The sequence below is a fragment of the Labeo rohita genome, unplaced genomic scaffold (genome assembly GCF_022985175.1).
Source record: "Labeo rohita strain BAU-BD-2019 unplaced genomic scaffold, IGBB_LRoh.1.0 scaffold_241, whole genome shotgun sequence".
Taxonomy (NCBI): domain Eukaryota; kingdom Metazoa; phylum Chordata; class Actinopteri; order Cypriniformes; family Cyprinidae; genus Labeo; species Labeo rohita.
The window spans coordinates 19378-46332 of NW_026128671.1; the positions used below are offsets into that span (position 1 = coordinate 19378).

General features: G+C 36.6%; 1 protein-coding gene across 3 annotated transcripts; it reads right to left on the bottom strand.

The window, feature by feature from the left end:
• Positions 1 to 2857: 2857 nt before the first annotated feature.
• Positions 2858 to 16940, bottom strand: LOC127159660 (uncharacterized). 3 transcript variants are annotated; one of them, XR_007826508.1, is made up of 6 exons: positions 16866 to 16932; positions 10442 to 10636; positions 10124 to 10201; positions 9930 to 10000; positions 9461 to 9794; positions 8418 to 8544 (listed from the first exon to the last, which is right to left on the bottom strand). XR_007826508.1 is itself a non-coding variant. In XM_051102451.1 (2 exons), the coding sequence occupies exon 2, from the start codon at positions 4720 to 4722 to the stop codon at positions 3916 to 3918; it is 807 nt and encodes a 268-aa protein (XP_050958408.1). In that variant the 5' UTR covers positions 4723 to 4726; positions 16866 to 16940; the 3' UTR covers positions 2858 to 3915. The 3 variants fall into 3 exon arrangements, 1 of the variants encoding a protein (XP_050958408.1); XR_007826509.1 differs by lacking the exons at positions 9461 to 9794; positions 16866 to 16932 and having other exon boundaries at positions 8262 to 8544; positions 10442 to 10812; XM_051102451.1 differs by lacking the exons at positions 8418 to 8544; positions 9461 to 9794; positions 9930 to 10000; positions 10124 to 10201; positions 10442 to 10636 and adding an exon at positions 2858 to 4726 and having other exon boundaries at positions 16866 to 16940.
• Positions 16941 to 26955: the final 10015 nt, after the last annotated feature.

Here is a 26955-nt window from a genome sequence, read left to right on the forward strand (position 1 = left end):
GAAACTGAAACGCAGAAACTTTCTGTGATGAACAGCAATTGGGACGTGAAAGTATGCATCTTTCAGGTCGACACTCACAAACCAATCGTCTGCTGCCACAGACCAAAGAACATCGGCCGTGCGAAGCATTCGAAAAGGAAGGACCTTCAGGAACAAGTTCAGATGCCTCAAATCTAGAATTGGGCCCCCTGCTTAGAGTTGACAAGACCCAGGGGTCTGCTGTGTTGGTCTTCCAGTACTCTAGCTGTTCTTTTGAAAAACGATCGACCACCGGCCTGTATATCTCAGGCTTTATGTGTGCGACCTTTAGAGATCATGGGGGGACGCTGACGGGGTCCTCCTGGCAACTGTCGCTGAGGTAGCCGAGAAACTCTTGCGTCCTCAGTAACACGAGGCCTTTGATGGGGCTGTGACTGAGGTGCAGCATGCTGGCGGAAACGGTGGTCCATTGTGGCATAGCGCTGACGATTCTGAGCTGCTGGTATCTTAAAAGTAGGGTTGCGTTGCACCTGCGTCAGTTGGCGAGTGGCTTCAGACAGCTTTACCCTCTTTTCCAATAGTTCTGGAACATTAGGCCCAAAGAGATGCCCTGGAACAAAAGGAAGATCTCTCAAGGTTTTCTTACAGTCCTCAGGTAGTCGTGCTTGGGCAAGCCACACTTGGCGGCGGGCTGCCAAAAGCGTGGCTGTAAGATTACCCAGCTCACGGGTCACATGGCCCATGGCCAAAAGAGCCGTTTGCAGGAACTGTGAAATGGAGGAATCAACATTTGCTGGTTCCAGAGTACTGGTGGCAGCAAGTAATAATTGGCAGATTGTGTTTTCTGTACGAGTTACATAGGCGACAGACTCGTATGCTTTATTCAGTAATGTATCCGTGCGACCACATTGCGCACTGGGACATCGCACATTCCCTCGTAGGGCCTCATCGGGAGACACCACCAAAGCTGCAACAGGCTGCTCTATTTCTGGAGCACGACCCATCCCAATAGAATCTGCTTCAGTCATAGATGCTAGAGTCTGAGCAATCTTTGAGTGCCGCTTAGGCGGACCAGAACCTGTAAGGGCATTTGAAAATTCAGCCACAAAATCTTTACATGGTGGCATGGCAAAAGAAGTCGCAGCTGTGGGCTGTCTGAAAAAAATGTTGGTTTGAGCAGATTGGGCAGGTAACTCATCCAGTCCTAAACGAGCAATTGCCATTCTGAGCACAGCCAAAGTATCATCAGAAGACGACTGGACTTGTCCAGATGACTGAACTGAGCCCTCACTGGACCCCTCTGCTGCTGGATGACCAGCGAAAGCATCCTGAGGCGAAGGCTGCACAGCAACATCCACAGTGTCCCCATGATCATTAAAGAAAGAATCAGAAGCACTTGTAGAGAGCACATCCAGGTCAGAAAAACAAGGAGAATCAAGAGATTCCTCCCCAGCACCTTGATTCTGAACATTCACATCCTCCTGTGTTGTCTTCACAGGACTTGCACATGTGACCGGTTGAAGTGACTGAAGCAGGCGTTTCAGTTCTGCCATCTCTGAAGAAAGCACAGAAACCGTCTTAGAAAGCGAATTTTCCTCCATACGCGAATATTCGTCACTTCGCGATGCGGCTTTCTTCTTAGACGGCGGGGCAGTGCCGGCTGCCGCAGACACCCTGCGTTTCTTGGATCGTGGAGGGGTTGCATCTAACTGCCCGAGTTTCACCGTTGTACTAGGATCCAACTCAGCAAGACGGCGCTGTCGTTCAGACATGGGTAAGAGATTACAATGCAGACACGGGTCTGTGAGAGCCTCTTTGAGATGTTGAACACCCAAGCAGGACGGGCAGAATTCATGACCGTCATCCGGCAAAAGATTATTAGGGCACAGCTTACACGTCAAGGGGAAACCAGTGGCAATCGAGCTGTGAGCCATAGTTCCTCGCTATGAACACCCTCGGATATCACCGTAAGGTTTAAGTCAAGCGGAGAGATGGTAAACACGCAACAAGTCCGGAAAAAAGAAAGAAAATACTTCAAAGAAAAAAACAAGATTCCTCCGGATAAAACCGACAGGCAGTGCAAACAACAAAAAAAAAAACTTGTCAAAGAGAAAAATATATATGTATATATATCTAGATGGCCGATGGATTGAACCAAGGGCACAGAGTATAACCCAAATTCGAGGAGAAAACACTCAAAACAATGGAATATATTATAAATACGTTAACGGGAGACCGCTAACTTACAGGCGCGGATAACACCAGCCACTGGATCGCACCGAGAGACACAGGGTGTTACAGACGAAAAATAATGAAAACTCACCAATATTGCTGAATAGTTCCAAATCCTTTGACAAAGGCGTAGAAGCGCGCTGACACAGCTCGTGAGGACGATATCTCGCTGCTCTTGTAAGCTGCACTTGACAGCGTATATATATATATATATATATATATATATATCACTTAATCAAGAACGACCTATCTCAAACAGGCGAGAAAGCGAAAGAGGCGGAGTGCTGAGTTGCTGTGGCTTATAACTCCCCAGAGCTCAGCATATGTCACTATGTGACTTTGTTGGTATATTTTCTAGACCTATCAGGCTGGCGCTGCGATTAATCCAAGTATTCATACTGCCTCTGGCGGTCAGTAGGAATAAAACAGAACTGACATTTAAAAATCACTTGTGAAACCATCATCAATTAGTAAAATAAATAAATAATTCAATACAAATTTTAGAGCACATAATCAAATTAAGGATCCGTTCTGTTTCTTTAAAAAGACTTTAATTTTTGTTTTGTTGTTTTGTTTTGTTTTGTTTTTGAGAAAAACAGTCCATATAGAGTATAGTACTTTATTGATATATACTGTAGTACATCAATTAGCATACGAGTATGTAGCAAATGACAATGTAGCTCTAGATATAAATCATGCATACATACATACATACACATATAAATCAGCATGAAATTACTAATTCCATTATGCATTACCACCACGTAAATAGTACAGTCTTGCACTCAGAGACAGTATATTATTCTAGATTTTTATTTTATTTTATTTTTTTTTTTTTTAAGTTACTGTATTTTTGAGTAAAATATTGAGGACGGTTACATGTTATTTTAGTGACATGCAATACAGAAAATATATTCAAACAGAACCTGATACTATTTAGTTAACATTGTTATTTAAAAAAAAAAAAAAAACATTACAGAAGGTTTTTAAGTCATAAAAATTATGTTCAATAATTGAAATTATTGGATGACTGCAACTGAAGACCATCAAAAAAGACTTAATTAAAAAAATCACTTTTTGATTGATTTATTATTATTATTATTATTTATTTATTTATTTAAATTGTTCATATTTGGAAGGTAACAATAAAAATGTTGATTCAAATTAACAGTTGGTAAATGATAAATAAATATAAATATTTGCTAGCTGTCACAGGACAAAAGAGTACAATGGGTCCATTTGACCCCACTACTGTTTCTTTTTTCTGACTTACAGTTCTATGAAGATACACAGTTGTGGTCGAAAGTTTACATAATCTGTAAAATATTCATTATTTTACCAAAATAAGAGGGATACCCCAAAATGCTTTTTATGTTTTTTTTTTTAGAATGGTCCTAAAGTAAGACATTTTGCATCAAAGATGTTTACATATAGTCCACATGACAAAATAATAGCTGAATTATGTCAGAAGCTTCAGAAGAGACCTACAGTGTATGTTTCCCAGAAGACAAAATTACTACAGTTTACCCAAAGAGTTTACCTGGAGAGTTTTTCTGAAGAATAGTGAAAAGTTTAACTGCTCAGGACAAATAAAGGACTCATGAGAAACTGTCAACTTTAACGAACGATCTTCAACTTTATATCGGTAAAAACTTAGACTTTAAATTTACTGTCATGCTACTGTGTCCATTCATCCTGATCAGTTCATTTAGAAGCCCATACTAGAGGATTTGCTTTTGACCGTGGCCTAACGCTAAAATACACAGTGAAATGATCTGAAATCCCATCATCACGGATGTCGACAATTTTGACTTTAACATTGCGGCTGAAAACCAGATCCAGGCTGCCTCCTTTTTTATGTGTTGGCTTCTTTACATTCTGAACAAAGCTAGACATACAGGCAGCTTCCAACGTCTTTTTTTTTGCATTAGAGGGATCCTCGAAATGGACATTAAAATCACCAGCCACAATGATCCTGTTGTAGCGTTTGAACACCTCCCTCAAGAGCATGTCAAGATCACCAACAAAAATTTCATAATTCTCTATGCTGTATGTCGACGGCTGATACACATTTATGAACAGAACATCTTCATCCCACTCTTCATGTCTCAGAGCTGTGGCCACATATTCGAAGGTTGTTATAGTCGAGTCAAAAGGAATTCTTTCACCGCGCAACTCCTGTGAAAACAGAATGGCGACTCCTCCCCCTCTACCTTCCCTGGGCTGTTGATGGATGTCGAAGTTTTCTGGCTTAGTTTCTTCAAGGGCTACATCTGGAGTGTCATTTTCTAACCATGTCTCTGTCAGAAGAAAGACATCCAGGTTTTGTTCTGTTATGAGATCTTTGATCTTGCGTCTTTTTTCCTTCATATTTTTGATTGAACGAACATTGAGCAACCCCACTTTCACCGCAGGAGGAACCTCTTCCTCACTGCTTTCTTCCTGCTCAGACTTCTGCAGGTCCTCTCCAATTTGTAACTTCCCCAGCTCCTCTTCAATTTCTTGTGACATTTTCCTGTAAATGAATCAAGTGAAGGTACCATTAGGATGATTTAGTCTATCAGTGGTATCCAGCTGTCAAAAAGAATATTACAATCTTCTATTAAATATTGTCAAAAGATTGTTTTAAATAAGATTGATTTTAAAAATGTAAATAAAAAGCAAGGTTTGTTCTATTAATAATTTTTACTATATTTTAGAAATGACAATCCCACCCCCCTTTATTGAGAAGTATGTTTACACGCAGGTGACAGGAGCGTACAGTGTAGAAAAGTTCTTACATACATGAAGGCAATTAATTCAAAATACCAAACCCAACATTGAGGTTATACTCTAACAATACTGCAAACACACACCCAATCAAGAAAAGATTCTTGTTTGAATATGCAAAGCAGTTATTTTTTTCAGCAGAAAGACCAAGATTCCAAGATGAAAAACACAAGTGACATCAATTAATGAACAGCAGTCACAGCACCCTGCATCTCTCGCCTGGTTTCCCACTAAAACAAAGCAGGGTTGAGCCTGGCCAGTTTCCTGGGGAAATCTAGGTTTGCTGCTGGAAGAGGTGTTAGTGAGGTCAGCAGGGGGCGTTTCCCCTGTGGTCTATGTGGGTCCTAATGCCCCAGTATAGTAGTGAAGGGAAGTTCAGATCATTTTACAGACTCGGACCTTTGAGTCTCGTTCAGCAAAATCAATGAATTTTTTTTTTTCAAGTCATTTCGTTCATTTTAGCAAAATATAATAAAAATGTTACGTTACTTCCCTAACACACCTACTGCTTACACAAACGTTGATCAAACTACAAACAAGACAAAACTATAATGCTATAAGAGACAGAAAAGATTAATTTATTGTTTACCTGAGTCTATGACTAGCTCACCTCGCCTCTTATGTGACAAGTTCTTGGGTTTGAGTCGTTCGTTCATCACGTGAAAGCCCTACAAGCTTAACCAATGCAGTCTGAGCCGGAAAATGAATTGATTAGTTTATCTCTGGAGTCTTCAGGAATCGTTCGTTCATCACGTGACAGTCCCATAAAATGAACAAACAACTTGAAAACCCCAAAGACTCGAAACAGGTGAATCAATTCCATCACAGAATCTAATAGGATGTTGCACATGTGCGACTGAACGAATCACTCCCTGAGACGACTCGTTCATCCCGAGTCACCTTTAAGATTTGTTTAAAATGAATAAATCGTTCAAGAACGACCCATCACTACAGTATAGTGACAGGGATACTAAATCAGAGGTGGAAAATCCAGGTGCCATGAGTAAAAGTCCTCCCCAGTATTTTGTTCCAATAACTTAAATTTGCTAATTAGCAAAGTTTTTCAGACAGGAGGTCAGAGATGGGACCAAGTCATTCCTTTCCAGTCACAAACAGGTCTTGAGTTAAACTTAATGAGATAATTAAGTGACTAATTTAATGATGATGTGCTGTTGTGAAGTAGTGAGATCAGGGCTGTACAATGAACAGCTACTACTTGTTTTTATATGGTGAGATACTCATGAATCTGCCTGATTACATCCAAAACAGCTTTTTTTCTCTCTTACATGTTTAAGCTTTGTACTACCAAATCTGCACATGCGAACAAATTGTTCCTCTAAGAGCTCCAGTGGATGAATATAAAACATGTAATGCATATGAAAATTTGACCATTTCAGACACATTTCAATTTGCACTACTCAGACACACACAGACATCAAGAACAAGCATATGAATCTCAACAATGGTGACAATCAACAAAAATGCTTCATGCTGCAATGCATGCTGGGTAACAACATAGTAAAAACTATTATTGTCACCACTGTTGTGGATCATATGATAAGTGTTCATGTCTAAAAGCCTGAGCTGATGCAGTTTTCTGTTTTCCAGTATTGAAGCATTGCAATGATCTCTGTTTAATAGGATTTCTTTTCTTGCAGTTCTGCAAAAGCCAAATATCAGTCAATAAATCAAAGAAAGAAACCACTTCAAGAAGTTCATCTGAATTAGTTAGAAGCAGAGAGTGTAAGCTAATCTGCTTCTGCACTTTCTTGATTTAGAAACACAAACAGTTGCCACAAAACAATGTTGCAATTGCTTAGAAGCAAATTGCTTTAAAGTGCCCCTATTATGCTATTTTAAAGACTACAGTGGTCGACAGCTGAACAACAGAACTAGCGTGATTTAGCCGGTTAGCATGACATGAGCAGGGTTGTTACACAACATAACATACACAACTACGTATTTTGAAAGATCGCCAGAAAATACGACGTAGAACGTGGGTGGGCATTATGCAAATGTGACTCATTTAAGCAAATGTGAGCCAACTCTTTTTTGATAGACAATAATTTTATTTATCGTGCACTGTCGGCTTCACAACTTTGCAGATAGTTTATGTTCACATACAGCTACATGACACTGCATGAAAGGACATATTTGATAAGGCAAAATAGGGGCACTTTAAATTACTCAAAGGGTCAAGAGACAAACTAAAGCAAACCTTGACCACAATTATGGTGGCATCATGTTCTTTCTTTCTTTCTTTCTTTGTTTCTTTTAATTCTCAATAACAGATTCTGCAGACATAAAATAAAGTCTGGTTAGTAATGAGTGAAGCTGGTGATTCTGTTTGTTGAGTGGTTTAATCAGATCTTGGAAGATCTAATGTTTTGTTTTTTTTTCAGTTGATTTCATCCAAGGCTGTGGCTGAAGTCTGGGGCTGTGTTCGAAACCGCATACTCAATGAGTAGGTACTTAATTTCAATAAGTACTTACTTAACGAGCGCTAAAAGAGTACATACTTTACAGCCAAATCTCGTTGAGTATGAATGTAATCCGGACGTCATCCGCCATGTTTACGTTATCATGTGATCTACAAGCTCATAACAAGCGCAACAATTTAAAAGATACGAGCGGCAGGTTTGATCTATCTGTAAATATTTTGATGTTGCTAATTTTGTGGTCTTGTTAAAGAAACAATTTTACATTTTATTGTGATTGTACTATAACCAGTTTTCTTTAAAATATATTGTTAATAACGTGATCCAATTTTATAAGAAAACTTATGCGATGAAATCGTTCTCTTTAATATGTAGTTCATTTCTTCATTTTATGAATAAAATTGGCTTAAGCAGTTTAAATCTCTGTTGTTTTATTTTCTTTTTTTCTTGTTGAATTTAACTGTCGTTTCATCCATCAGGCTTCTAAAAAAGCACTGTGGTGAATTATTCAGATATTTAACCTTGTTATTATGATGTTGTTGTTTTCTGTGTATATAATCTCATACCATGATGAATGCATATTTGTTTTCTGTTTTTTTTGGTCATTACAGTTGTCCATTGTTAGGTACAACCATATTTTCCAGATCTTATTTGTCATTATAAGTTCAGCAATAATATGAATATACACTTGACAAATGCAGCAGATTTGAATCCATCAGTTTTCAGTTAAGCAATGAATTAATGCATTAGTTAACAAAATATGTATATTTTATTTATTGACAACAATAAGAGACATGAATAAATGAGTACAAGGAATAAAAGCATCACAATAAATACTTAAATACACAAGTCAACAACAGATGAAACAGAGCTTTATTCAAACTTATTGATGTAACAATCATGTATTTACAGTTGGTGAACTCCACATCCTATTGCCATCTCAATACAGCTGTGCCAATTCTGCTGCTGTGCTGTGCTTCACAATCTCACTCTTCTCAATGGGGATGTTGTTGAGCCAGACGATGAGAAAGACCATGAAGACACACCACTGAACCCCACAACCTTGAGACAAGAGCAGGAGAACATGTGCGGGACAATCTGGCTATCACCGTGTCTGCTCGACTACCTGTGAAACATTTAAACAGAGTAAAACATTTTACAATTCATATTGCCAGTGTCACAGATTAACTGTGACCCAGGACTTTCAATATTCAAGGGACTGAGTGTGGGTCTCTTCACACACAAACTAAATGCCGGCAAATATACCATCTTTACATAGTTTGTGTTTATACCTCTGGGTTTGGTGGTGTATCACCCCATTAATTGTCCCAAGTTGTTAGTTTTAATGTTGTTTGTTTAGAGTTTGGCAAGTTGAACGTTTAATGTTTAAGTGATATAATGTTTGTTTCAACATCTTTACTCAAAGAAATAACTCAAATATTTTGTACTTTGAATTTTTATTGCAATTTATTTCAAATCGCTGTACATACCTGGTGGTTCACCTCTCACTTGCCAAACTTGTGCATTTGGAAAGAAGCCATATTTAAACCTAGCATTTGCTCATGATTATTCCATCTGGTTCTGATTGCACAGGGGAGGAGGAGATGTTAGGATGTAAGTGCTTCTTTATATGTCTTGCTGCACTTGTTTAGACTTGTGTTATAATTGTAGTGTTTTCTAATGTTATATGTTGTGGAGTTGGAAGCTAGGTAGGTGTGTTTGTTTGTAATTTGTTTTATAACTTGTAGATCTTACCCGAAAATGGTATATGCTAAAAGTGGGCGGAGCCAAAACATATAAAAGGGATCCAGGCAGCTATTTTAAGGAGAGAGTAGTGTGAGTAGTGTAGATGTTGGCTTGTGTTCATTTTTGGGCCTGCTTATAGGCATAGCCAAATATATATTGTTGTAAAAGGACAATTTTTGCACTTTGGGGAATAAAATCACTTTGAATGGTACATTTTTGACCCCTGTCATCATCTTTACATCGCTGGTCGCTGTCACATCCTAACAGTCAGCATTTCATTTCATGTTTACACTCACATGCTAATTTTTGTTGTAGCTCTATTACTTTTGTAGTGGGCTAAACCGCTGAACTGGTAAGCAGAAGGTTGCTGGTTCACAACTACCTGAGCAAGGCTCTTTTCTCCAGGGGATTGGGGGTCCCTGTAATAAGAGCACTGTAAGTCACTTTGGATAAAAATTTCATGACTTTATTTGTTGATGCTTTTGGAACCTCTGAAAGTCGGCCTCCATTGACTCATACTGTATGAACAGAAACCGTCAGAACAGAATCACATCCTCAATGTCTTTTAGTCTTTTCTAGATGCTCTCATTGGCTCTGAGCTCACTGATGATGAAGAGGCCACAGCAACATCTGGCCCAGATGAGGGAACAAGGGCAGGTGGAGTAACTTTTTTTTTTTTTTTTTTTTTTTTTTGTTTTGTTTTTTTTTTTTAACAATAATTTTAAAATTTTTGATTTCTTTATTAAAGTAACAAAATGATCTTACTTTTATATTTTTGTTTCAGGTCTTCCTTTCTTCCCACAAACACTGCCGTCACCTGCTGCACCACAAAAGATCTGCAGAAAATGCCCAGAAATCACAAATCAAAAGTGCTGTAATAATTGATGTTACAATAAATAAAATAAAGTACAACTTAAAATTTAAAAGATGTTTTATTAATTTATGTAATGTATACTCACTGAAAGGCTTTGATGGCAGCACTTCTTCATCAGTCACTCATCATGTTCACCAGAAAAACACACGTGTCTCATCTGTCCCTGTAACATCCAGACATGATTCAGTTCCCTCTGTGATTCAATACTGCATTCATATTTGTCTTTTTATCCAACACAAATGCTCCTCAATTTATTAACAGAACTTATGGACAAATGAAATAGAAAAACTCATGTTTAGTGACTTTATGCACGTGTCTATTTACACTGTTTACATTCAACTAAAGCAGTGTTGACAAATACGATTTTAACACAAGGAACCGTGTTTTGGTTTGCAATACTCACATTTGTAAACACCCTTTTGGCAGTTCTCAATCATGTTCAATGATGACGTATTGCTCTCCCATGGACTCCTGGGATTGAAAAGTATCCATCGATGAACACTCCAGAATCTGGGCTGAAGCAGTAGGACATCCGGGGATTTCTCGCATACTCTTTTAGGTTTCGAACGTACTTCTTTGTTCACATACTCCTTTGCTACTATATAGTAGGTAAGCAGGCATATTAGAAGGCAAATTAAGTATACGTACGTCCGAATCTTGTGAGAATTAGTGCACTCACCTACTAATTCTCGCCTACTCTTTTATGAATACTGAAGATTCAAACATACTGTTTCACTCACATAATATTTTTTTGCCTACTACATAGTAGGGAAGTATGCGGTTTCAAATGCAGCCTGGGTGTGCACTCATACTGTGAGCTCATCATGTGACACCACTGTGTTGAGAAACAGGAAGTAGAATGTCCCCTCCTGTGACCGATATTTGAAGTGCCTCCTCTCAACCTGCTCAACAATTTTCACAATGAGCTCACATATTACTCACACTCTGAGTATCACACTATGAGAATGATCATTGTGTGATCTCACGTGTTGACTGGGAAGGCATTAATGTTTACCTACAAAACTGCCACTGGCTCTGCACCTCAGCTGAGTCCTTAGCCATCTTCAAGAATCGGCTAAAGACATCTCTTCCATCTTTATTTGACCCTCTAACTCTAGCATTCTCTATTCTAATTCTATTCTTAAAATAAAAATAGTCCTTTTAGACTTATACTCTATTCATTTTCTTACTGCTTGTTTTCTTAAAAAAATTAACACTAGCTACACTGTTCTTTTTGCATTCTATCTAGGTTTTTTTTTTTTTCCTCTTTATTACACAATTAACAAAAGGCAAAAAAAAAAAAAAAAAAAAAAAACTGAGACTTGTAATAGCACTTGCATGTTATTGCTCTTTTGTTGATTTGATTGCTTCCATTGTCCTCTTTTATAAGTTGCTTTGGATAAAAACGTCTGCTAAATGTCTAAATGTAATGTACCTGAAAGCCATACTTACTGTAAGTAAAAGTACAGATATCTTAGCAGAAAATGACTTTCGTAGAAGTTGAAGTCACCGTTTAGAATATTACTTGAGTAAACGTCTTAAAAGTATGTGATAATTATTGTACTTAAGTACAAAAAGTTTTTTTGAAATCTTAAACGTACTTAAGTATTGAAAATAAAATTACAAGTAAATACAAAATGGAAAAGAAGCAAATAAATACATATAAAATGTTCATACACAGCTTGATTGTGCATTAGTGATGAACACCTGATGTCAATCAACATCATCGAAGAAAAGAGAAACTACAACTGACTTCAGCCACAGCCTTGGATGGAATCAACTGGAAAATCCAGGTTCCATGAGTATAAATCCTCCCCAGTATTTTGTTCCAATCACCTGGATTTGGTAATAGGTTGTTTGCACACGACGTCATTACTGTGGCGCGAAATGCAGCTCGAGGGCAGGAAGTGATTTTTTTGCCATAGGAATCACTAGCAGAAACTCAAAATGCCTATGTTTTGCATTGTTTATGGATGCTCAAATCGGTCAAACCGAGAAACCACATATCATGTATGAAAATGTGTTGTTCATAAGGGGGGGAAAGGCAAGAAATTGACTGAAAAGCGCAGTAAAAAAAAAAACTGCAGGTTTATTCAGCATTCTTATGTCGTCGTAAGAACATAAGAATCAGTGCGCTGTGTGTTTCTCTGTCTGTCTCTGTCTGTCTGTCAAACACGTGTGTATATGTGTGTGTGTGTGTATACATAAGTGTGTCTACACACACACACACACACACACATACATACGTACACGTGTGAATAGATAGTGCACTATCTATTCTATCTATCGATGTCTTATGACATTAAGTGAATGCTGAATCAGTGTGCAATTTTTTTTATACCCTGACCCCCACACAATACAGTCATCTCACCCACTCAGACACGTTCATAATCTATGTTCAGAGTCTTCGTCCAGCGAGACAACACCTGATGCAGCGTCCTGAGTCTCCATCCTTGAGAGACAAAGTGGATTGACCAAGTTCTGAGTCTCTAGCCCAGAGAGGCAGGAGACACACAGACATTTGCAACAAGGTTAAGCTCCGGCGAGCAAACCTTCACTTCAGGTACTTTTGCTTGCGTGTTCCAAGCTAAGGATCTTCAGCACCTACTCCAGGGCCACATCTGCGTGTTCCAGATCTTAGGACCCTTGGTGCTCCAGGAGATCAGCATCCTACAGCGCTTCATCTTCAAGGCTGTCGAAACAGATTCCTGCTCCTTTCCCCACTGTACTGCCACCAGCGCAATCAGTGGAAGAAGTCGCCGCCACCGGACTGCTCACTCAACCACAGCGAACGTAAATATCACTTCCAAACCTTGGCATTGTTGTATATTATCAGTATATGATCTTCTAATTTACATTATATATAGATATATAATCTAATAATATCTATATTTAGATATTATATAGCTGATTGCAGTTGATAACAAATCTTACACGTATTTGTTTGTTCTTCACCTTATTTGTTGTTTCAGAGTAGCAACAGTTTATCTTTCCAGATAACGTAGCTCTGACACAGCAACACCCAACATAATCACTTGCTTCTTACGCATCTTATGCACTTTATTCCTTTTCATTCATGGTATTCATTTAGTAGTTGTTGATTACTCTTGTCTATCTTGTTAAAGAATATGCCGTTTGTCACCGTTGTTAAAGTGCCCCTATTATGTCATTTTAAAGGTTGCTAATATTGTTTTAATAGACTCCCAAAACAGGTTTACATGTATGCAAGGTCAAAAAACACTTCAGTTTTCTCCAAAAATAGATTTAATTTTACCCCATTTCTAAATTATTCGTAAACGACTCGTGCAAAGCAGTTCGAAGAATCAGTCTCTCTAAACCCCGCCTTTCTGTGAGCCCTCACTGCTGTGATTGGTCAGATGGCCCAGTCCTTTATGATTGGTCTACCGCGTACGGCGTGTCGGAGAACGAAACGCCCATTGGTTGTCGCTTTGCTCCCTCCCGTGACAGTATATATACACACACACTGACTCCAAGCTTTTGAATGGTATAGTGTATAATTTTACAAACAAATGTACTCAACTGCTTTTAATATTGATGATAATCAATGATAATCAGCAAATCAGCATATTAGAATGATTTCTGAAGGATCAAGTAACACAGAAGACTGTAATGATGTAATGATGCTGAAAATTCAGCTTTGATCACAAAAATATATTACACTTTAAAATATATTCAAATAGAAAACTTCCATTTTGTGTTATTGTGGATCAAATAAATGCAGGCTTGGTGAGCAAAAAACAATAAAAAAATCAACAATAAAAATCTTTTGGCTGGTAGTGTATATTTTTTGTAACATTTTAAATTGAATTATTTTTGTAAAATAATAAATATAAAGTGCCCAAAGAAGTAATGTATGTCTTTTTATTCTTCTTTAAGTATGTGAAGGACCTGGACACATTTCATATCAAGTAGAGGTATCAACCTCTATTTAGCCTGTGTATGTGGAATCTACTGCATATGGAGAACTGTTGATTCTGTCCTTCAAATGTTAACACTTTATGATGAGTGGAACACGTCTTTAAAAAACAATAAGTGACAATTATACAATACCAACTTTTACAATAATTGTACATATTTTTACAATACCAAAATCGAACTGTCCCCTTTAAATTTGATACATTTAAAATTCGCCTAAAATCGATCATAAATTAATGTGAATTTATCTCATTACATAAATGAACAAGGTAAGGTTTAAAGGTTTTTATTAATAATTTGCCTAATGTAGTCAATGCAAGCGTATTACAGGCTGTCATGATGACGAAATCAGCTCCGTATATTAGACATATTAAATATATTAGATGTAAGTTGTGGCATTTTAGTCTAGACATCCTTTACACAAATAAGAAAATGTGTATTAGTAAAACGAAGGACAATGGCCTATTATTTTATATAGATCCCCGAAAGTACCGTAAGTAGCTTCGACATACTTCCCGGTTTCCGGGTATAGGGATTGGGGAATCGCAAGCTGACGTATTTGATATGGGTGTGACTTTCAACGTCGATACTATCTGCCCACCCTATTAAAAGCCTGAGCTGATGCAGTTTTTTTCTTTCAGTATTGAAACATTGCACTGATCTCTGTTCAATAGAATTTTTTTTTTTGCTGAATGTCAGTCAATAAATCAAACATACTGTAAAGAACACTTCAAGATGTTTATGCAAATTATTGATAAGCAGAGAGTGTAAGATAATCTGCTTCTGCAAGCTTTTGACTCAGCACTGTACAAATGTTTGCCATGACACAATAATGAAATTGCCTAGAAACAAACCATTTTAAATTACTCAAAGGGTCAAGAGACAAACTAAAGCAAACATTGACCACAATTATGGTGGCATCGTGTTTTTTTTTTTTTTTTTCTTTATTCTTGACCAATAAAACATCAACATCTAAACCTCTGTTAATTCTCAATAAGAGATTCTGCAGACATAAAATAAAGTCAGTCTGGTTAGTAATGAGTGAAGCTGGTGATGCTGTCTGTGGAGTTATTTAATCAGATCTTGAGAGATTTAATGTTTTTTTTTCCAGTTGATTTCATCCAAGGCTGTGGCTGAAGTCAGTTGTACTTTTTGTGTTTGTCTTTTCTTCAGTGATTCTGCTTGTTGACAGCAGGTGTTCATCACTAATGCACAATCATCATTAAATTAGTCACTTAATTACCTCATTAACTTTAAATATCAGGTATGATTTACTTGTGTTACTTGTTGAACAGAATTCAGAAAGCAGTTTTCAGGAATGACACAAAGTCTGTTCACATCTCTGTGGTTAGATCAGTGTGCTCAATAATGTGTTGTTGATCTTCATAATGTATGCTTATATTATACTGTGTTGTAAATAAAATACAGATAATCTAAAACCCCAATCTCTGAATCTTCTCTTGTTTCTTACCTGACAGTCTTGTGAACTAATGTTCTGAATGTGTTTCATGGCCTTATTTCAGTGACGTAAAAATCTATAGGTCTTTCATTTAGGCTATGTGTGTTACATGCCATTCATTTTGTTAATAACGAATACGTTTCGATCAAACAATGGGGGAGGATATAAAGATTAAACATTAAAGATCAAAATATCGCTGATGCACAGGTTATATGTTGAGCAAATAACTACCTTACTGGGATCTTCCATTACATTTGGTTGGAGAGTAAAACCTCATTTGGTAAAATACAGCGTAAAATGGCAGTTTTTAAGTTTAAACATTATTTCTTTTTAGCGCTAATATTTTTTCCTGAGCATATAATGTCTAAAAGGAAAGTTATGACAACTTTTGTGCTGTCTAGTGGGTATCGCAGATTCACCACTCGGACTTAAATCTATACAGCAAAATATAACAGGCTGGGTGCAGATTAATATTTCTGAAATAAATATTTCTGTGAAATGCGTTAGGTTGCACAGAAGAAAGCCCAGTCAAAACTATCATTTTGTTTATAAAAACTAATTTTAAAATAGAAATAGCTCACTACCATACATTAAAAGAAACAAGAAATAACAAAGCGACAAAAGCTGTGAAGTATTTTGAGGCCTTAAATTTATTGTTTAAATAATTGTAACTATTTGTACTTGTTATGGACATGTACTTTCCTTATGACTTTTCCAATTTTATTATTATTTTACTATATATATATATATATATATATATATAATGTAATTTAGCCAGAACCAATGCTATTTGGGATTATGTAATTATTCCCTGACATAAGGTAGGGGAAGAGATGTTTTCCCTGTGCTTGTATGTATGTATGTATGTATATATATATATATATATATATATATATATATATATATATATATATAATCTTTGTTTATTATATTTTGATGTAATTTATGTTATTGCCCTTGTATGTGCATTGTTCTAAAGATTTCATTTAAACAAGAAAATAAATAAATAAAGGATTATTTTGTTGAACGGAACAGGGGAACAACTGATGACATGACCAATCACATCATCACATCAAATAAAGCTTTGTTTTTGAAGTAAATGTGAATAGTCTAACATATCTAATATAAAATGCATGTTGTTCGAAATATGTCTGTTAAACAGAAATCCTAACTGTGTTTCATTACTAATGCAGTTTAAAACACATTTTAATCTTTTAGCAAAATCAATTTTCAAATATTTTAGTTCTTACATCTCCTTACTGTGATTACATAAAAAGTGATTCTCAAAATGTTATGAGGCACCGAATACCCTTACCACCTTGGGTGTGTCATCAGTTTTTCCTTACATATTTCTGTTTTACAATATTTCCCCATGTACTGTATATGTTATTATATATGTTATTCTCATATATATACAATATATTGTTCTTACCTGTATTAAATCTGAAGCTCTGTAGTCTGTGCTGTGATGCAGCTCGATCTCAGCTGTTCTGCTTTTCTGATCCGGTTCTGACTGGTCTGAAACCTGCAGCAGAGCATTAATATTCCACAGCAGCACTTTCACTTTCAATATGATTTCCCTATCACACTCTATAAGATTTGTTTTGTTGTATACTATGTGTAGTTAAAAGTGTGTCGATGTATGGATCATTCATTCACTTTAAACTAAATCTATGGGTACAAATAAATAACCTCAGTTGCTCTAACAATAATTTGTTTTGTACATTTTTAAATACTTCTTGTTATAATAATATTTGTAAACAATTCTTGTAAGTTCTCAATCACATTCTCATGTGTTATGTGTTTTTCCAGGGTTTTCCTACCATTAAATAAGTAGGGGGTAATCCATGGCTATATGTGCAATAAACTATTTTAATTTGAAAATTATTTAGGGCCAAGCACCAAAGTTGCATAGGCATTTATTGTATCTGTTAGTTTTCTGCTTAATATCTGTCTTCTGCCACTGCATTTACAGCAGCCCATAGAACCATTCGCAAGAAATTTATAATAACAATAATACATTTTATTTGTAAATTTATTTGTACCTTTCAGGCACCCAAAGTGTGTACAATACAACAAAAACTAATAAAAAGTCAAAACAGAATAGTACAACAAAAGCAACTGTTGAAAACAACAGAAAAATAACTGCTTTTTGGGCAGCAAATCACCATATTAGAATGATTTCTGAAGGGTCATGTGACACTGAAGACTGGAGTAATGATGCTGAAAACACAACTTTGCCAACACAGAAATAAATTGCATTTTAAAATATACAGTATTCATATAGAAAACATGTATTTTAAATTGTACAAAATATTTCACATAACTGTTTTTGCTGTATTTTGGATCAAATAAATTAAGCTTTGGTGAACAGGAGAGACTATTTTAAAATCTTAAAAAATCATACTGTTCAAATACTTTTGACCGGTAGTGTAGTTTAGTTTAGTGCAGATGCCTACTTCCCTTAGAGCAGTGGTTTTCGAACCAGTCATGCGAGCACCCCCAACACTGCGCATTTTGTAGGTCTCTCATATCTGACACCCATTTCAGGTCTTACTGCCTCTACTAATGAGCTGACAAGTTTTATCAAGTGTAGTAGATGAGGGAGAGACAGAAAAACCAGGTAGAGGGAACCTTAGAGGGAAGTAAGAGCAGCCTCTGTGACATTTGTAAAGGTGCAAGGGGACAGGGACAGCCCGAAGGGGAGGACCTTGTACTGGGAAGCGTGACCCTTGAATGCAAACTGTAGAAACTGGTAAAATGAGGTAAAATGGAGACGTTAAAGTACACAGCATTCAGGTCTAGCACTGCAAACCAATCTTTGTATTGAACACTGGCCAAAATGCGTTTCTGATCAAGCATCTTAAACAGGAGCTTGTAAAAGGCACAGTTCAAGTGTTGCAGATCAAAGATTATCTGTAGACCACTGTCTATCTTTGGTACAATGAAGTACGGGCTGTAGAACCCCTTTTCATTTAGACTGGTGGAACAGGTTTTATCACCTTTTTACAAAGAAGGATGACAATTTCTCATCACAGGACAGCGGCATTCTCGCATGATACACATGATGTGTAGCAGATGCCAGCGAATCTGGGAGGGCGCCTGGCAAATTGAAGCCGAGTCTGAGTGTCTGGATAAGCCATCGCAATGGGCAGGGAAGCGTGAGCCATGCTAACATGCTCAGTGTGAGGGACATTAACAGGACAACCACCTTTGGTGCAGCAGGATGGAGTGGAGGCAGCCAGGGGGAGGGAAAGAGCACGTTGAACCCATAGCTCTGCTGGAGCAGGGCTCACAGCGTTTACCTCGGTCTGTGTGCACAATGGGTTTCTATGTGACAAAGGAGAAGGCCTGCTGGCATCCTCGACCCTTGTCATTGAAATGGGCACGTTTTGTTGCAGCAAAGGACCTGGGGAGCCTGGAGGCCTCATGACCTGGAGGGAGAGAATACTGTTCTTTCTTTAACCCTTTGGGGTCTGAGGGTGTTTTGGGGCCCTGGAGAAGTTTTGACATGCCCTGACATTTGTGCTTTTTTCAGTATATTAAAAACATATTCATGCACAGCAAAAAGCCCAGTGTTAAATGAACTCTCCTGGGAGTTTATTTGACTCCACACTCGAGTGTTAAAAGTAACACTGAAGAGTGTCAAATTAACACGGAAACAAAGTTAAAGTTAATGAGATAATTAGTGATTAATGAAGTGATGATTGATCATTATTGAAGACACCTGATGTTAATAAGCAGAATCACCAAAGGAGAAAAACAAAATTTTTAAGAAACCATTATATTGGTCAGTGTTTGCATTAGTTGGGCTCTTGACACTTACACTTTTAACTTTAGGTTTTGTTTGGCTGCTGTAACAGAGTTAAAATAGCCAGACAATCCAGAGGAAAGGTGATCTGGTGTCCTTGATTATGTTTTGGCACAGTCTTCATGTAGTGACGTGTATGAGTTTTCTTTACTGGTTACATCAACCCTGTGAACAACATAATATCTACCATGTTTTTAAAACTTATTTTGCTCAAAAAAAAAAAAATTAGATTAAATAAAACACACAGACATGAAGAATCAGTGTGAGAATCATTGTTCAAAAAGCGTGTTGTAGCCAATCAGAACTCATCCATGACTCCCATCATGCATTGCGGCATGAATAAATTATGAGCTGAATTGTCTTTGTAATTTCTTTTATTCTTACTATTTTGTTTTTGCTGTTTTTATGTGACTTTTTAGTAGCTTGTTTTGTGATGTTCAGAGTTGATCTGTTTATCTGATACTAGATTCATACGCTGGTTCTTGATGTCTGTGTGTGCCTAAACAAAACACTTTTCAGAAGATTTTGGAACACAACAGCTTGTAAGAAATCTAAAATATATATATATATATATATATATATATATATATATAAACATTCAACATAATCATTAAAGGAAACATAACTCAGATATTAAACTCTAAATGAGTTCAGTGATTCAGATCAAATAAAGATTATGTCAAAACATAACATCACCACATGGTGACTTGTGCTCTTGGTTTGTCTGTCTGTTACAACTCTGTTACAGCAGCCAAACAAAAACTGATGTTAAAAATGTAAGGGTCAAGAGCCCAACTAATGCAAACACTGACCACTATAATGGTTGCTTAAAAATTGTGATTTTCTCCTTTGTTGATTCTGCTTATTAACATCAGGTGTCTTCAACAATGATCAATCATCACTTAATTAATGACTAATTATCTCATTAACTTTAACTCTGTTTCAGTGTTAATTTGACACTCGTCAGTGTTACTTTTAACACTCTTGAGTGTGGAGCCAAATAAAGTCCCAGGAGAGTTAATTTAACTCTGGACTTTTTGCTGTGCATATTCAAATATTCATATTCAAAATCTAAAATATTATGGTAAAATTTAATTAAATATCTTAATTGAACATTCTCACTATCTAAAATTACATTTCAACATGCAATGAATCTTGCTTATAACACTTAAAAACATTGAATACAAACATGAAGAATTAGATTATTAGCCTACCTGAAACTTTGTTTCTAATATTATTAATGTAAAATAAACCCATTTATATTAATAATACACTCATTTTTCACATCAACAGTTCACATTTTCAGTAGTTAAACTCAATTCCTCACATCAAAAATGCACATCACTAAAAATTCCATTACTTTTAAACATGATGTATATATTTCCAAATCATTCTAAAATGCCTTAATTAGTCACTCTTTCAGAAAATGTGCAATAGCATCTCCTACCGTATAATAGTGAAAATACAGACAATATTGCTTCCTTTCTGGACAGTTGAATGTAGATGAGTCACTACCAGGGGCAATTCTAGGATTTTTATTTTAGGGAGGCTCAGCCCCCAATGAGGATATAATAATAAAATAATAATAATAAATATATAAATAAAATAAACAAGGCTATCTGCGCTGACAACTGTAGTGATTTTTTTTTACAATTAATTCCATTAATTCCAGCATGCAAAGGATGTTTTCTCCATCATTATACATATACTCTCCTATCAAACTCTCTCTAATGGCAATGGATGGTACTATTCCAGATACCATGGATTTGCTTATCCTGTTGTGGCAGAAGTCACCACTGTTGCCAGACACCTAAAATAAAGCAAAAGGTCAGTTTTTGTTGTTCTTGTTGCATTTTCACAACTTTAACCAGTAGATGTCTTCAGCATGCTATGTTTCAAGTGAATCTAAACAGAGTCTAGTTTAGATGGAATATTTCTGCTGTCATGCTTTCCCCAACAGATGGCAGAATAGCATTTTATTTAGGCTGGTTGTTGCACCATCTCTATATGTGCAAATTCTTTCAGAATTTTCTGTAGATTGTTTTCATTTGGAAGCACACTGTAAAAAGTGAAGCTGTGCAGTTGTTGCTTTAAGGAGGTATACTGGTCTGATACTACCTATAATTCTAATTTTGTTGTTATAACCTAGTTCAATCAAGATTATGTAACATAAAATGAGAGAATGTTATTTCAACTTAAATCCATCACATTGACCCAACATACAACTTCCAATAATATTCAGAACAAACACATTCAAAACATGCACACCTGCTCTATGATGATCAGTGAATGTTGATTCAGTGAAAAATTATGATTTGAAATGATTTCATTTCAACAAAACCATTGTTAAACTTACCACATGAAGTACAATTTCTTGTTGAACCAAGAAAATATTTTTTTAGTGCACTGTGCAGATGTGACTGCTGAGTACACTGAGGACTTCATCCATGTCAGCACTTTGGAAGTCTTGGAGTCCTTCACTTAAAACATCCTTTTCTGTTGGACTAATGTAATTGAAAAACACCTCCATTAGACTGGTTTCTGGTGAAAAAAGGGACAGTCTTCTTTTAGAAAAGGAGGTGCCAGCTGAATTGGCAAGTACCCATTGCACCCATCCAATGGCAAAAATCCTCGCAACAGCGTCCCACTCTCTGTCTTGGTAAGTGTGATGCAGAGTAGGGATCTTGTAAGTTGTTCCACAGGTTCTGGTTGCATAAAATGTGTCCCAGAATTCAGTAAATCAGACCTTGAACACTCCATCGCCGATGCCAGCTTCCTCCTCACCATTTTGGAGTATGTGGTTAATTGTTACATTGGCATGTAGAATGTTTTTGTCTGAGAAAGCCTGAATCATATCATTCACAGATTGAACTCTACGAATTACAACTGTCTCACATTGTCACATTTCTTGGGCTTTCAAAGAACAAGTCATTGTTTATTGTACTTCTGGTTTCTGCAGCATCTGTGATTTCACAGAATGAGCTACCTGGAACCAGGACTGTATCTGCTCACAAATGGAACTGTTTCATTCCCCGCACAATCAACATGTACAGGTGAGTATTACACAGTAAAATCCCCAGAGTAAAATTAACTCTATTCAGAGAACATTTGGTCCCTCTCTAAATAGAGTTAAATTAACACTGAAGCAGAGTTAAAGTTAATGAGATAATTAAGTGATCAATTAAATGATTGTGCATTAATAATGAACACCTGCTGTTAACAAGCAGAATCACCGAAGAAAAGAGAAGCACAAGAACTACAACTGACTTTACTGTGTAAGGATGTGATGAGATCCAATGTGTCTCGCGAGATCTCATGATGATATCCTTGCAAAACATTCAGCAGTGTTCACATTAGAGCTGCATGATTAATCCCTAAAATGTGGAGCACTCGATTCAAGGACCCACGCAGTCTTATTTCTGAATGACAATGGTTTAGCTCTGTCTATTAGGACTGTTTCACATCACGAGTGTCAGTGGAGCGTGAGAAGCAGGTTTCGTCGCTGCCCATGTTAATGAATCAGTGGGTCGGGGTAAATGTGAAAGCAGAAAGAGCAACACAAACAGTCTTTTCAACCATGTTATAATCATTATTTCTGTGTTACGGACATTTAAATAACAGAAGTACTGGGATAAAAGTTTATAGTTTGGTTATAAACACTTATTGTCTACAGTAGCAATCAAAACAAAAGTTTTAGAGTTTAATATCTGAGTTATGTTTTTTTTTAATGATTTTCTTTTTTATCTTGAATGTTTTTTATATATATTTTGGAAGGATTTCTTACAAGCTGTTGTGATCCAAAAAAATAATCTGAAAAATGTTATGTTCAGGCACACACAGACATCAAGAAGCATTGTTGTGATTCTCACACTGATTCTTCATGTCTGTGTGTCTTATTTAAAGGGTTTTTTGTTTTGTTTTTTACGTTTTTGAGCAAAATAAATTTTAAAAACATCTGTCTGATACAGATATTATGTTGTTCACAGAGTTGATGCACTCAGTAAAGAAAAATCATACAGGTACTACATGAAGACTATGCCAAAACATAATCAAGGACACCAGAGCACATTTCCTCTGGTTTATCTGGCTCTGTTACAGCAGCCAAACAAAATCTAATGTTAAAAATGTAAATATCAAGAGCCTAACTAATGCAAACACTGACCACTATAATGGTTGCTTAAAAATTTTGGTTTTCTCCTTTGGTGATTCTGCTTATTAACATCAGGTGTCTTCAATAATGATCAATCATCACTTCATAAATCACTAATTATCTCATTAACTTTAACTCTGCTTCAGTGTTAGTTTGACAGTGTTACTTTTAACACTCTTGAGTGTGGAGTCAAATAAACTCCCAGGAGAGTTCATTTAACTCTGGACTTTTTTTTCAATATGTATCAGATTGGAGCAACAAAAGTTCAAAGTTTAAGTGAATTTGTTATTGTGTCATTTGACGAATTGTATTGTGTGTATATTTTCTGCTGTCTCTTTGTAATGGTTGTAGAAATTGTGGATAATATTTAATTTGCGTACAGCACAAAAAAATTCAAATCATTTTATAAAGCTGAAAAGACTTCAGTTTCACTGAATAAACCTGTGTTTACTGTTGCTTGTTGTCATTGTATGCTTTTATACAATGAATTTTATTTATTGTTTGTTTCTTTATTTGTAATACCATACTCCTATTTTTTTCTTGGTCTGCACAGCAGGTGGTGCTACAGCACCATTAACACTCCTAGTTATTGACCTCTTTGCATAGGTAATAATACACTGTTACATTTGTAAAGCTTAAAGTGTGTGAAATATGTTCTCCTTCTAAAACACACTACTCCAGTAGGGTTGTGACGTTGAGGTAGTTTGTTAGAGTTTTCCCTCTTTTCCTCACTTTTATTTGCTTTTAAATAGCTTGTAAATGCTTGTGGCATTTTACTTTCACTTTTGGGCTTTTGCACAAGGTCTCACCGCTTGTTAAAGCAGGTAGCAGTGGTACAGTCGAGTTGTCATTTTTGATGTGCAGTAGCATAATGAATTGTGCTGTGTAGAGAAGGACAAGTAAATGTATTAGTGACTGTTTAATTGTTGAATAGGACAGTTTTAGTATAGATGCAGTATATTTGTTTGCTTTTAATGTTATGGGAGTGAGTGTAATGTTAAAAATAGTAGGGCTGACCCAAATTACACATGTATGTCTTTAAGACTGGGGTGTCCAAAGTCGGTCCTGGAGGGCTGGTGTCCCGCAGAGTTTGTCTCTATGTTTCTAGCATGCATAATAAGACCTTGTTTAGCTGATTCATGTATGTTTTAGTCACCATTATAGTGGTCAGTGTTTGCATTAGTTGGGCTCTTTATCCTTACCTTTTTAATGTTAGATTTTGTTTGGTTATTGTAATTGAGTTATAACAACCAAGACAAACCACAGAAAAGGTGATTATATGGTGTTGAATATGCTTTGACATAATCATTATGTAGTGGCCTAGAGTTAGGTTTTCTTTATTGATTATGTTGGTATAATCAGACAGATGTTAATAAAACTTATTTTGATCAAAAAAAGAAAAAAAAAGTTAGTTTAGACACACAGACATGAAGAATCAGTGTGAGAATCACAACAACGGTGATCATCAAAATGCATGTTGTAGCCAATCAGAACTCATCCATGACTCCCATCATGCATTGCGGCATGAATAAATTATGAGCTGAATTGTCTCTGTAATTTCTTTTATTCTATTTTCTTTTATTTTTACTGTTTTTATGTGACTTTTTAGTCCCTTTTCCTGTGATGTTTAGAGTTGATCTGTTTCTGAATATGCTGTTTGTTGAGTGCAATTGTTACCTAATTTTATTGAGTAGATTCTATAGGTTGTTTTTTACAGTGTAATAAGTATGAACGCTGTAAAAGCATTGAGGAAAGCACTTACACTGGTAATTTTTTTTTTTTGCACAGCTGTAAAGCAGAACATCATAGACAAGCATACACTGACCACAACATTAATGTCACAGGGCACAAACTAGATTTTAACAGAAAAGTAACAATTATAACCTCCAAGTCCAAACATTGACTCTAGGATATTACAAGCTGAGGAGGAATCCAGTGAGAATGTCATGTCTATTGACGGGAAGAACATAAAACACATCAGACTATAGAAAGGCTTTCACAAGTACAAGTTCCAAGTGGATTTACTTTAATGTTCACCACACAGAAAAGAGACACGCCAGCTAGTTATTTACCAGAGCAGACACAAGCCATGTAGCTAAACTAAAGCTAATTGTGTTAAATATACATATGTCTTGAGAACAGTATAAGAATGTGAGATTAACTGAGAATTTTTATCATAGTTTTGTCTAGAGTCAATATATTGTGCATCAGGAAAACTTTAAAGTTGAGAGCATAGCGAGGAAACGTGTCTGTTTACATTCTTGCTCTTATTCAGAGAACGCTCATGCAGAAATGGACAGTGAGGACCTCTTTGCAGAAATGGGCTACACAACAGGAGAGACTCAAAGTCGTAAAGCTTACCACATTCCAGTACAAGGCATCCAGAGATTGTTGTAGATGGACACAAATGGAACTATGACTGAAGGAACATAAATACAAAAGAATATGATTAAGACAAAAACAAAAAACATATGGTGTGCTAGACAGAAAGGCATAATGCAAGCAACAGTTTTTATCACCGTAAAGATTGTAAGGAAACCAGGATATGGTTTAAAGTGCCCCTATTATGCCTTTTCAAATATGTCCTTTCATGCATTGTGTCATGTAGCTGTATGTGAACATAAACTATCTGCAAAGTTGTGAAGCCGACAGTGCATGATAGATAAAGTTATTGTCTATCAAAAAAAAGAGTCGACTCACATTTGCCTAAACGAGTCGTCAGGATTTCGAATCTTTTTCTGTTACGGCCACACGTCACGAAGCTTAATGTCCGCCCACGTTCTATGTCGCAAACAACTTGCCCGCCCTCAAACAGTAAAATTTCCATGTGGTTTACCTCACATGGAAAATTACATGTACATTATAGAAAAAAGACGCTGTATCATACGCTGTGAGTAAAACTGTTTTATATTCACTTCCAAAAGATGATGAATCTACAAAGATTGTGTTTTCGGGCGATCTTTCAAAATACGTAGTTGTGTATGTTATGTTGTGTAACAACCCTGCACATGTCATGCTAACCAGCTAAATCACACTTCTGTAGTTCTGTTGTTCAGCTGTGGACCCACTGTAGTCTGACAATTTGTGATTGATGCAGCTTGACTGTCTGTCTGTCTCATTAGTTGTAGTAATGATAAAGGATGGCGCACGAAGCGGCTTTTACACTGAATGCAGAAAGCGCTGTGCTATGAAACCCATTCGTTTCAATGCATTCCGCCCTGCGAGGACGGCTTGTTTCTGCCTCGACCAAAGCGGACGCGCAGCGGACAAAGTTCAAATGAGTTGTTCAAATGAACTGTTGCCGCTGTGCTCTGAAGGGCTGAACTGAACCCAGCGACCAGCGCAGAGCTTTCTGCGTTCGGTGTGAAAGCCGCCTTAATGCATTATACAATGTTGAAGTTTACAACGTAGAGGTGTGTCCAGTTCGCTTACATAAGCAAATTGCGAGCACTTTCCACGATAGACTGTGTTAACATGTCGATCAGCCACTTCAGCTGTTTCATCATCAGACTCTGGCTCGAATTGTTATGGTAAAATCGATGCCATCTTTTCTATGTATTG

What these genes read in the sequence shown, in the direction of transcription:
- LOC127159660 (XM_051102451.1), bottom strand. Translation starts at nt 4,722, where the DNA reads ATGTCACAAGAAATTGAAGAGGAGCTGGGGAAGTTACAAATTGGAGAG.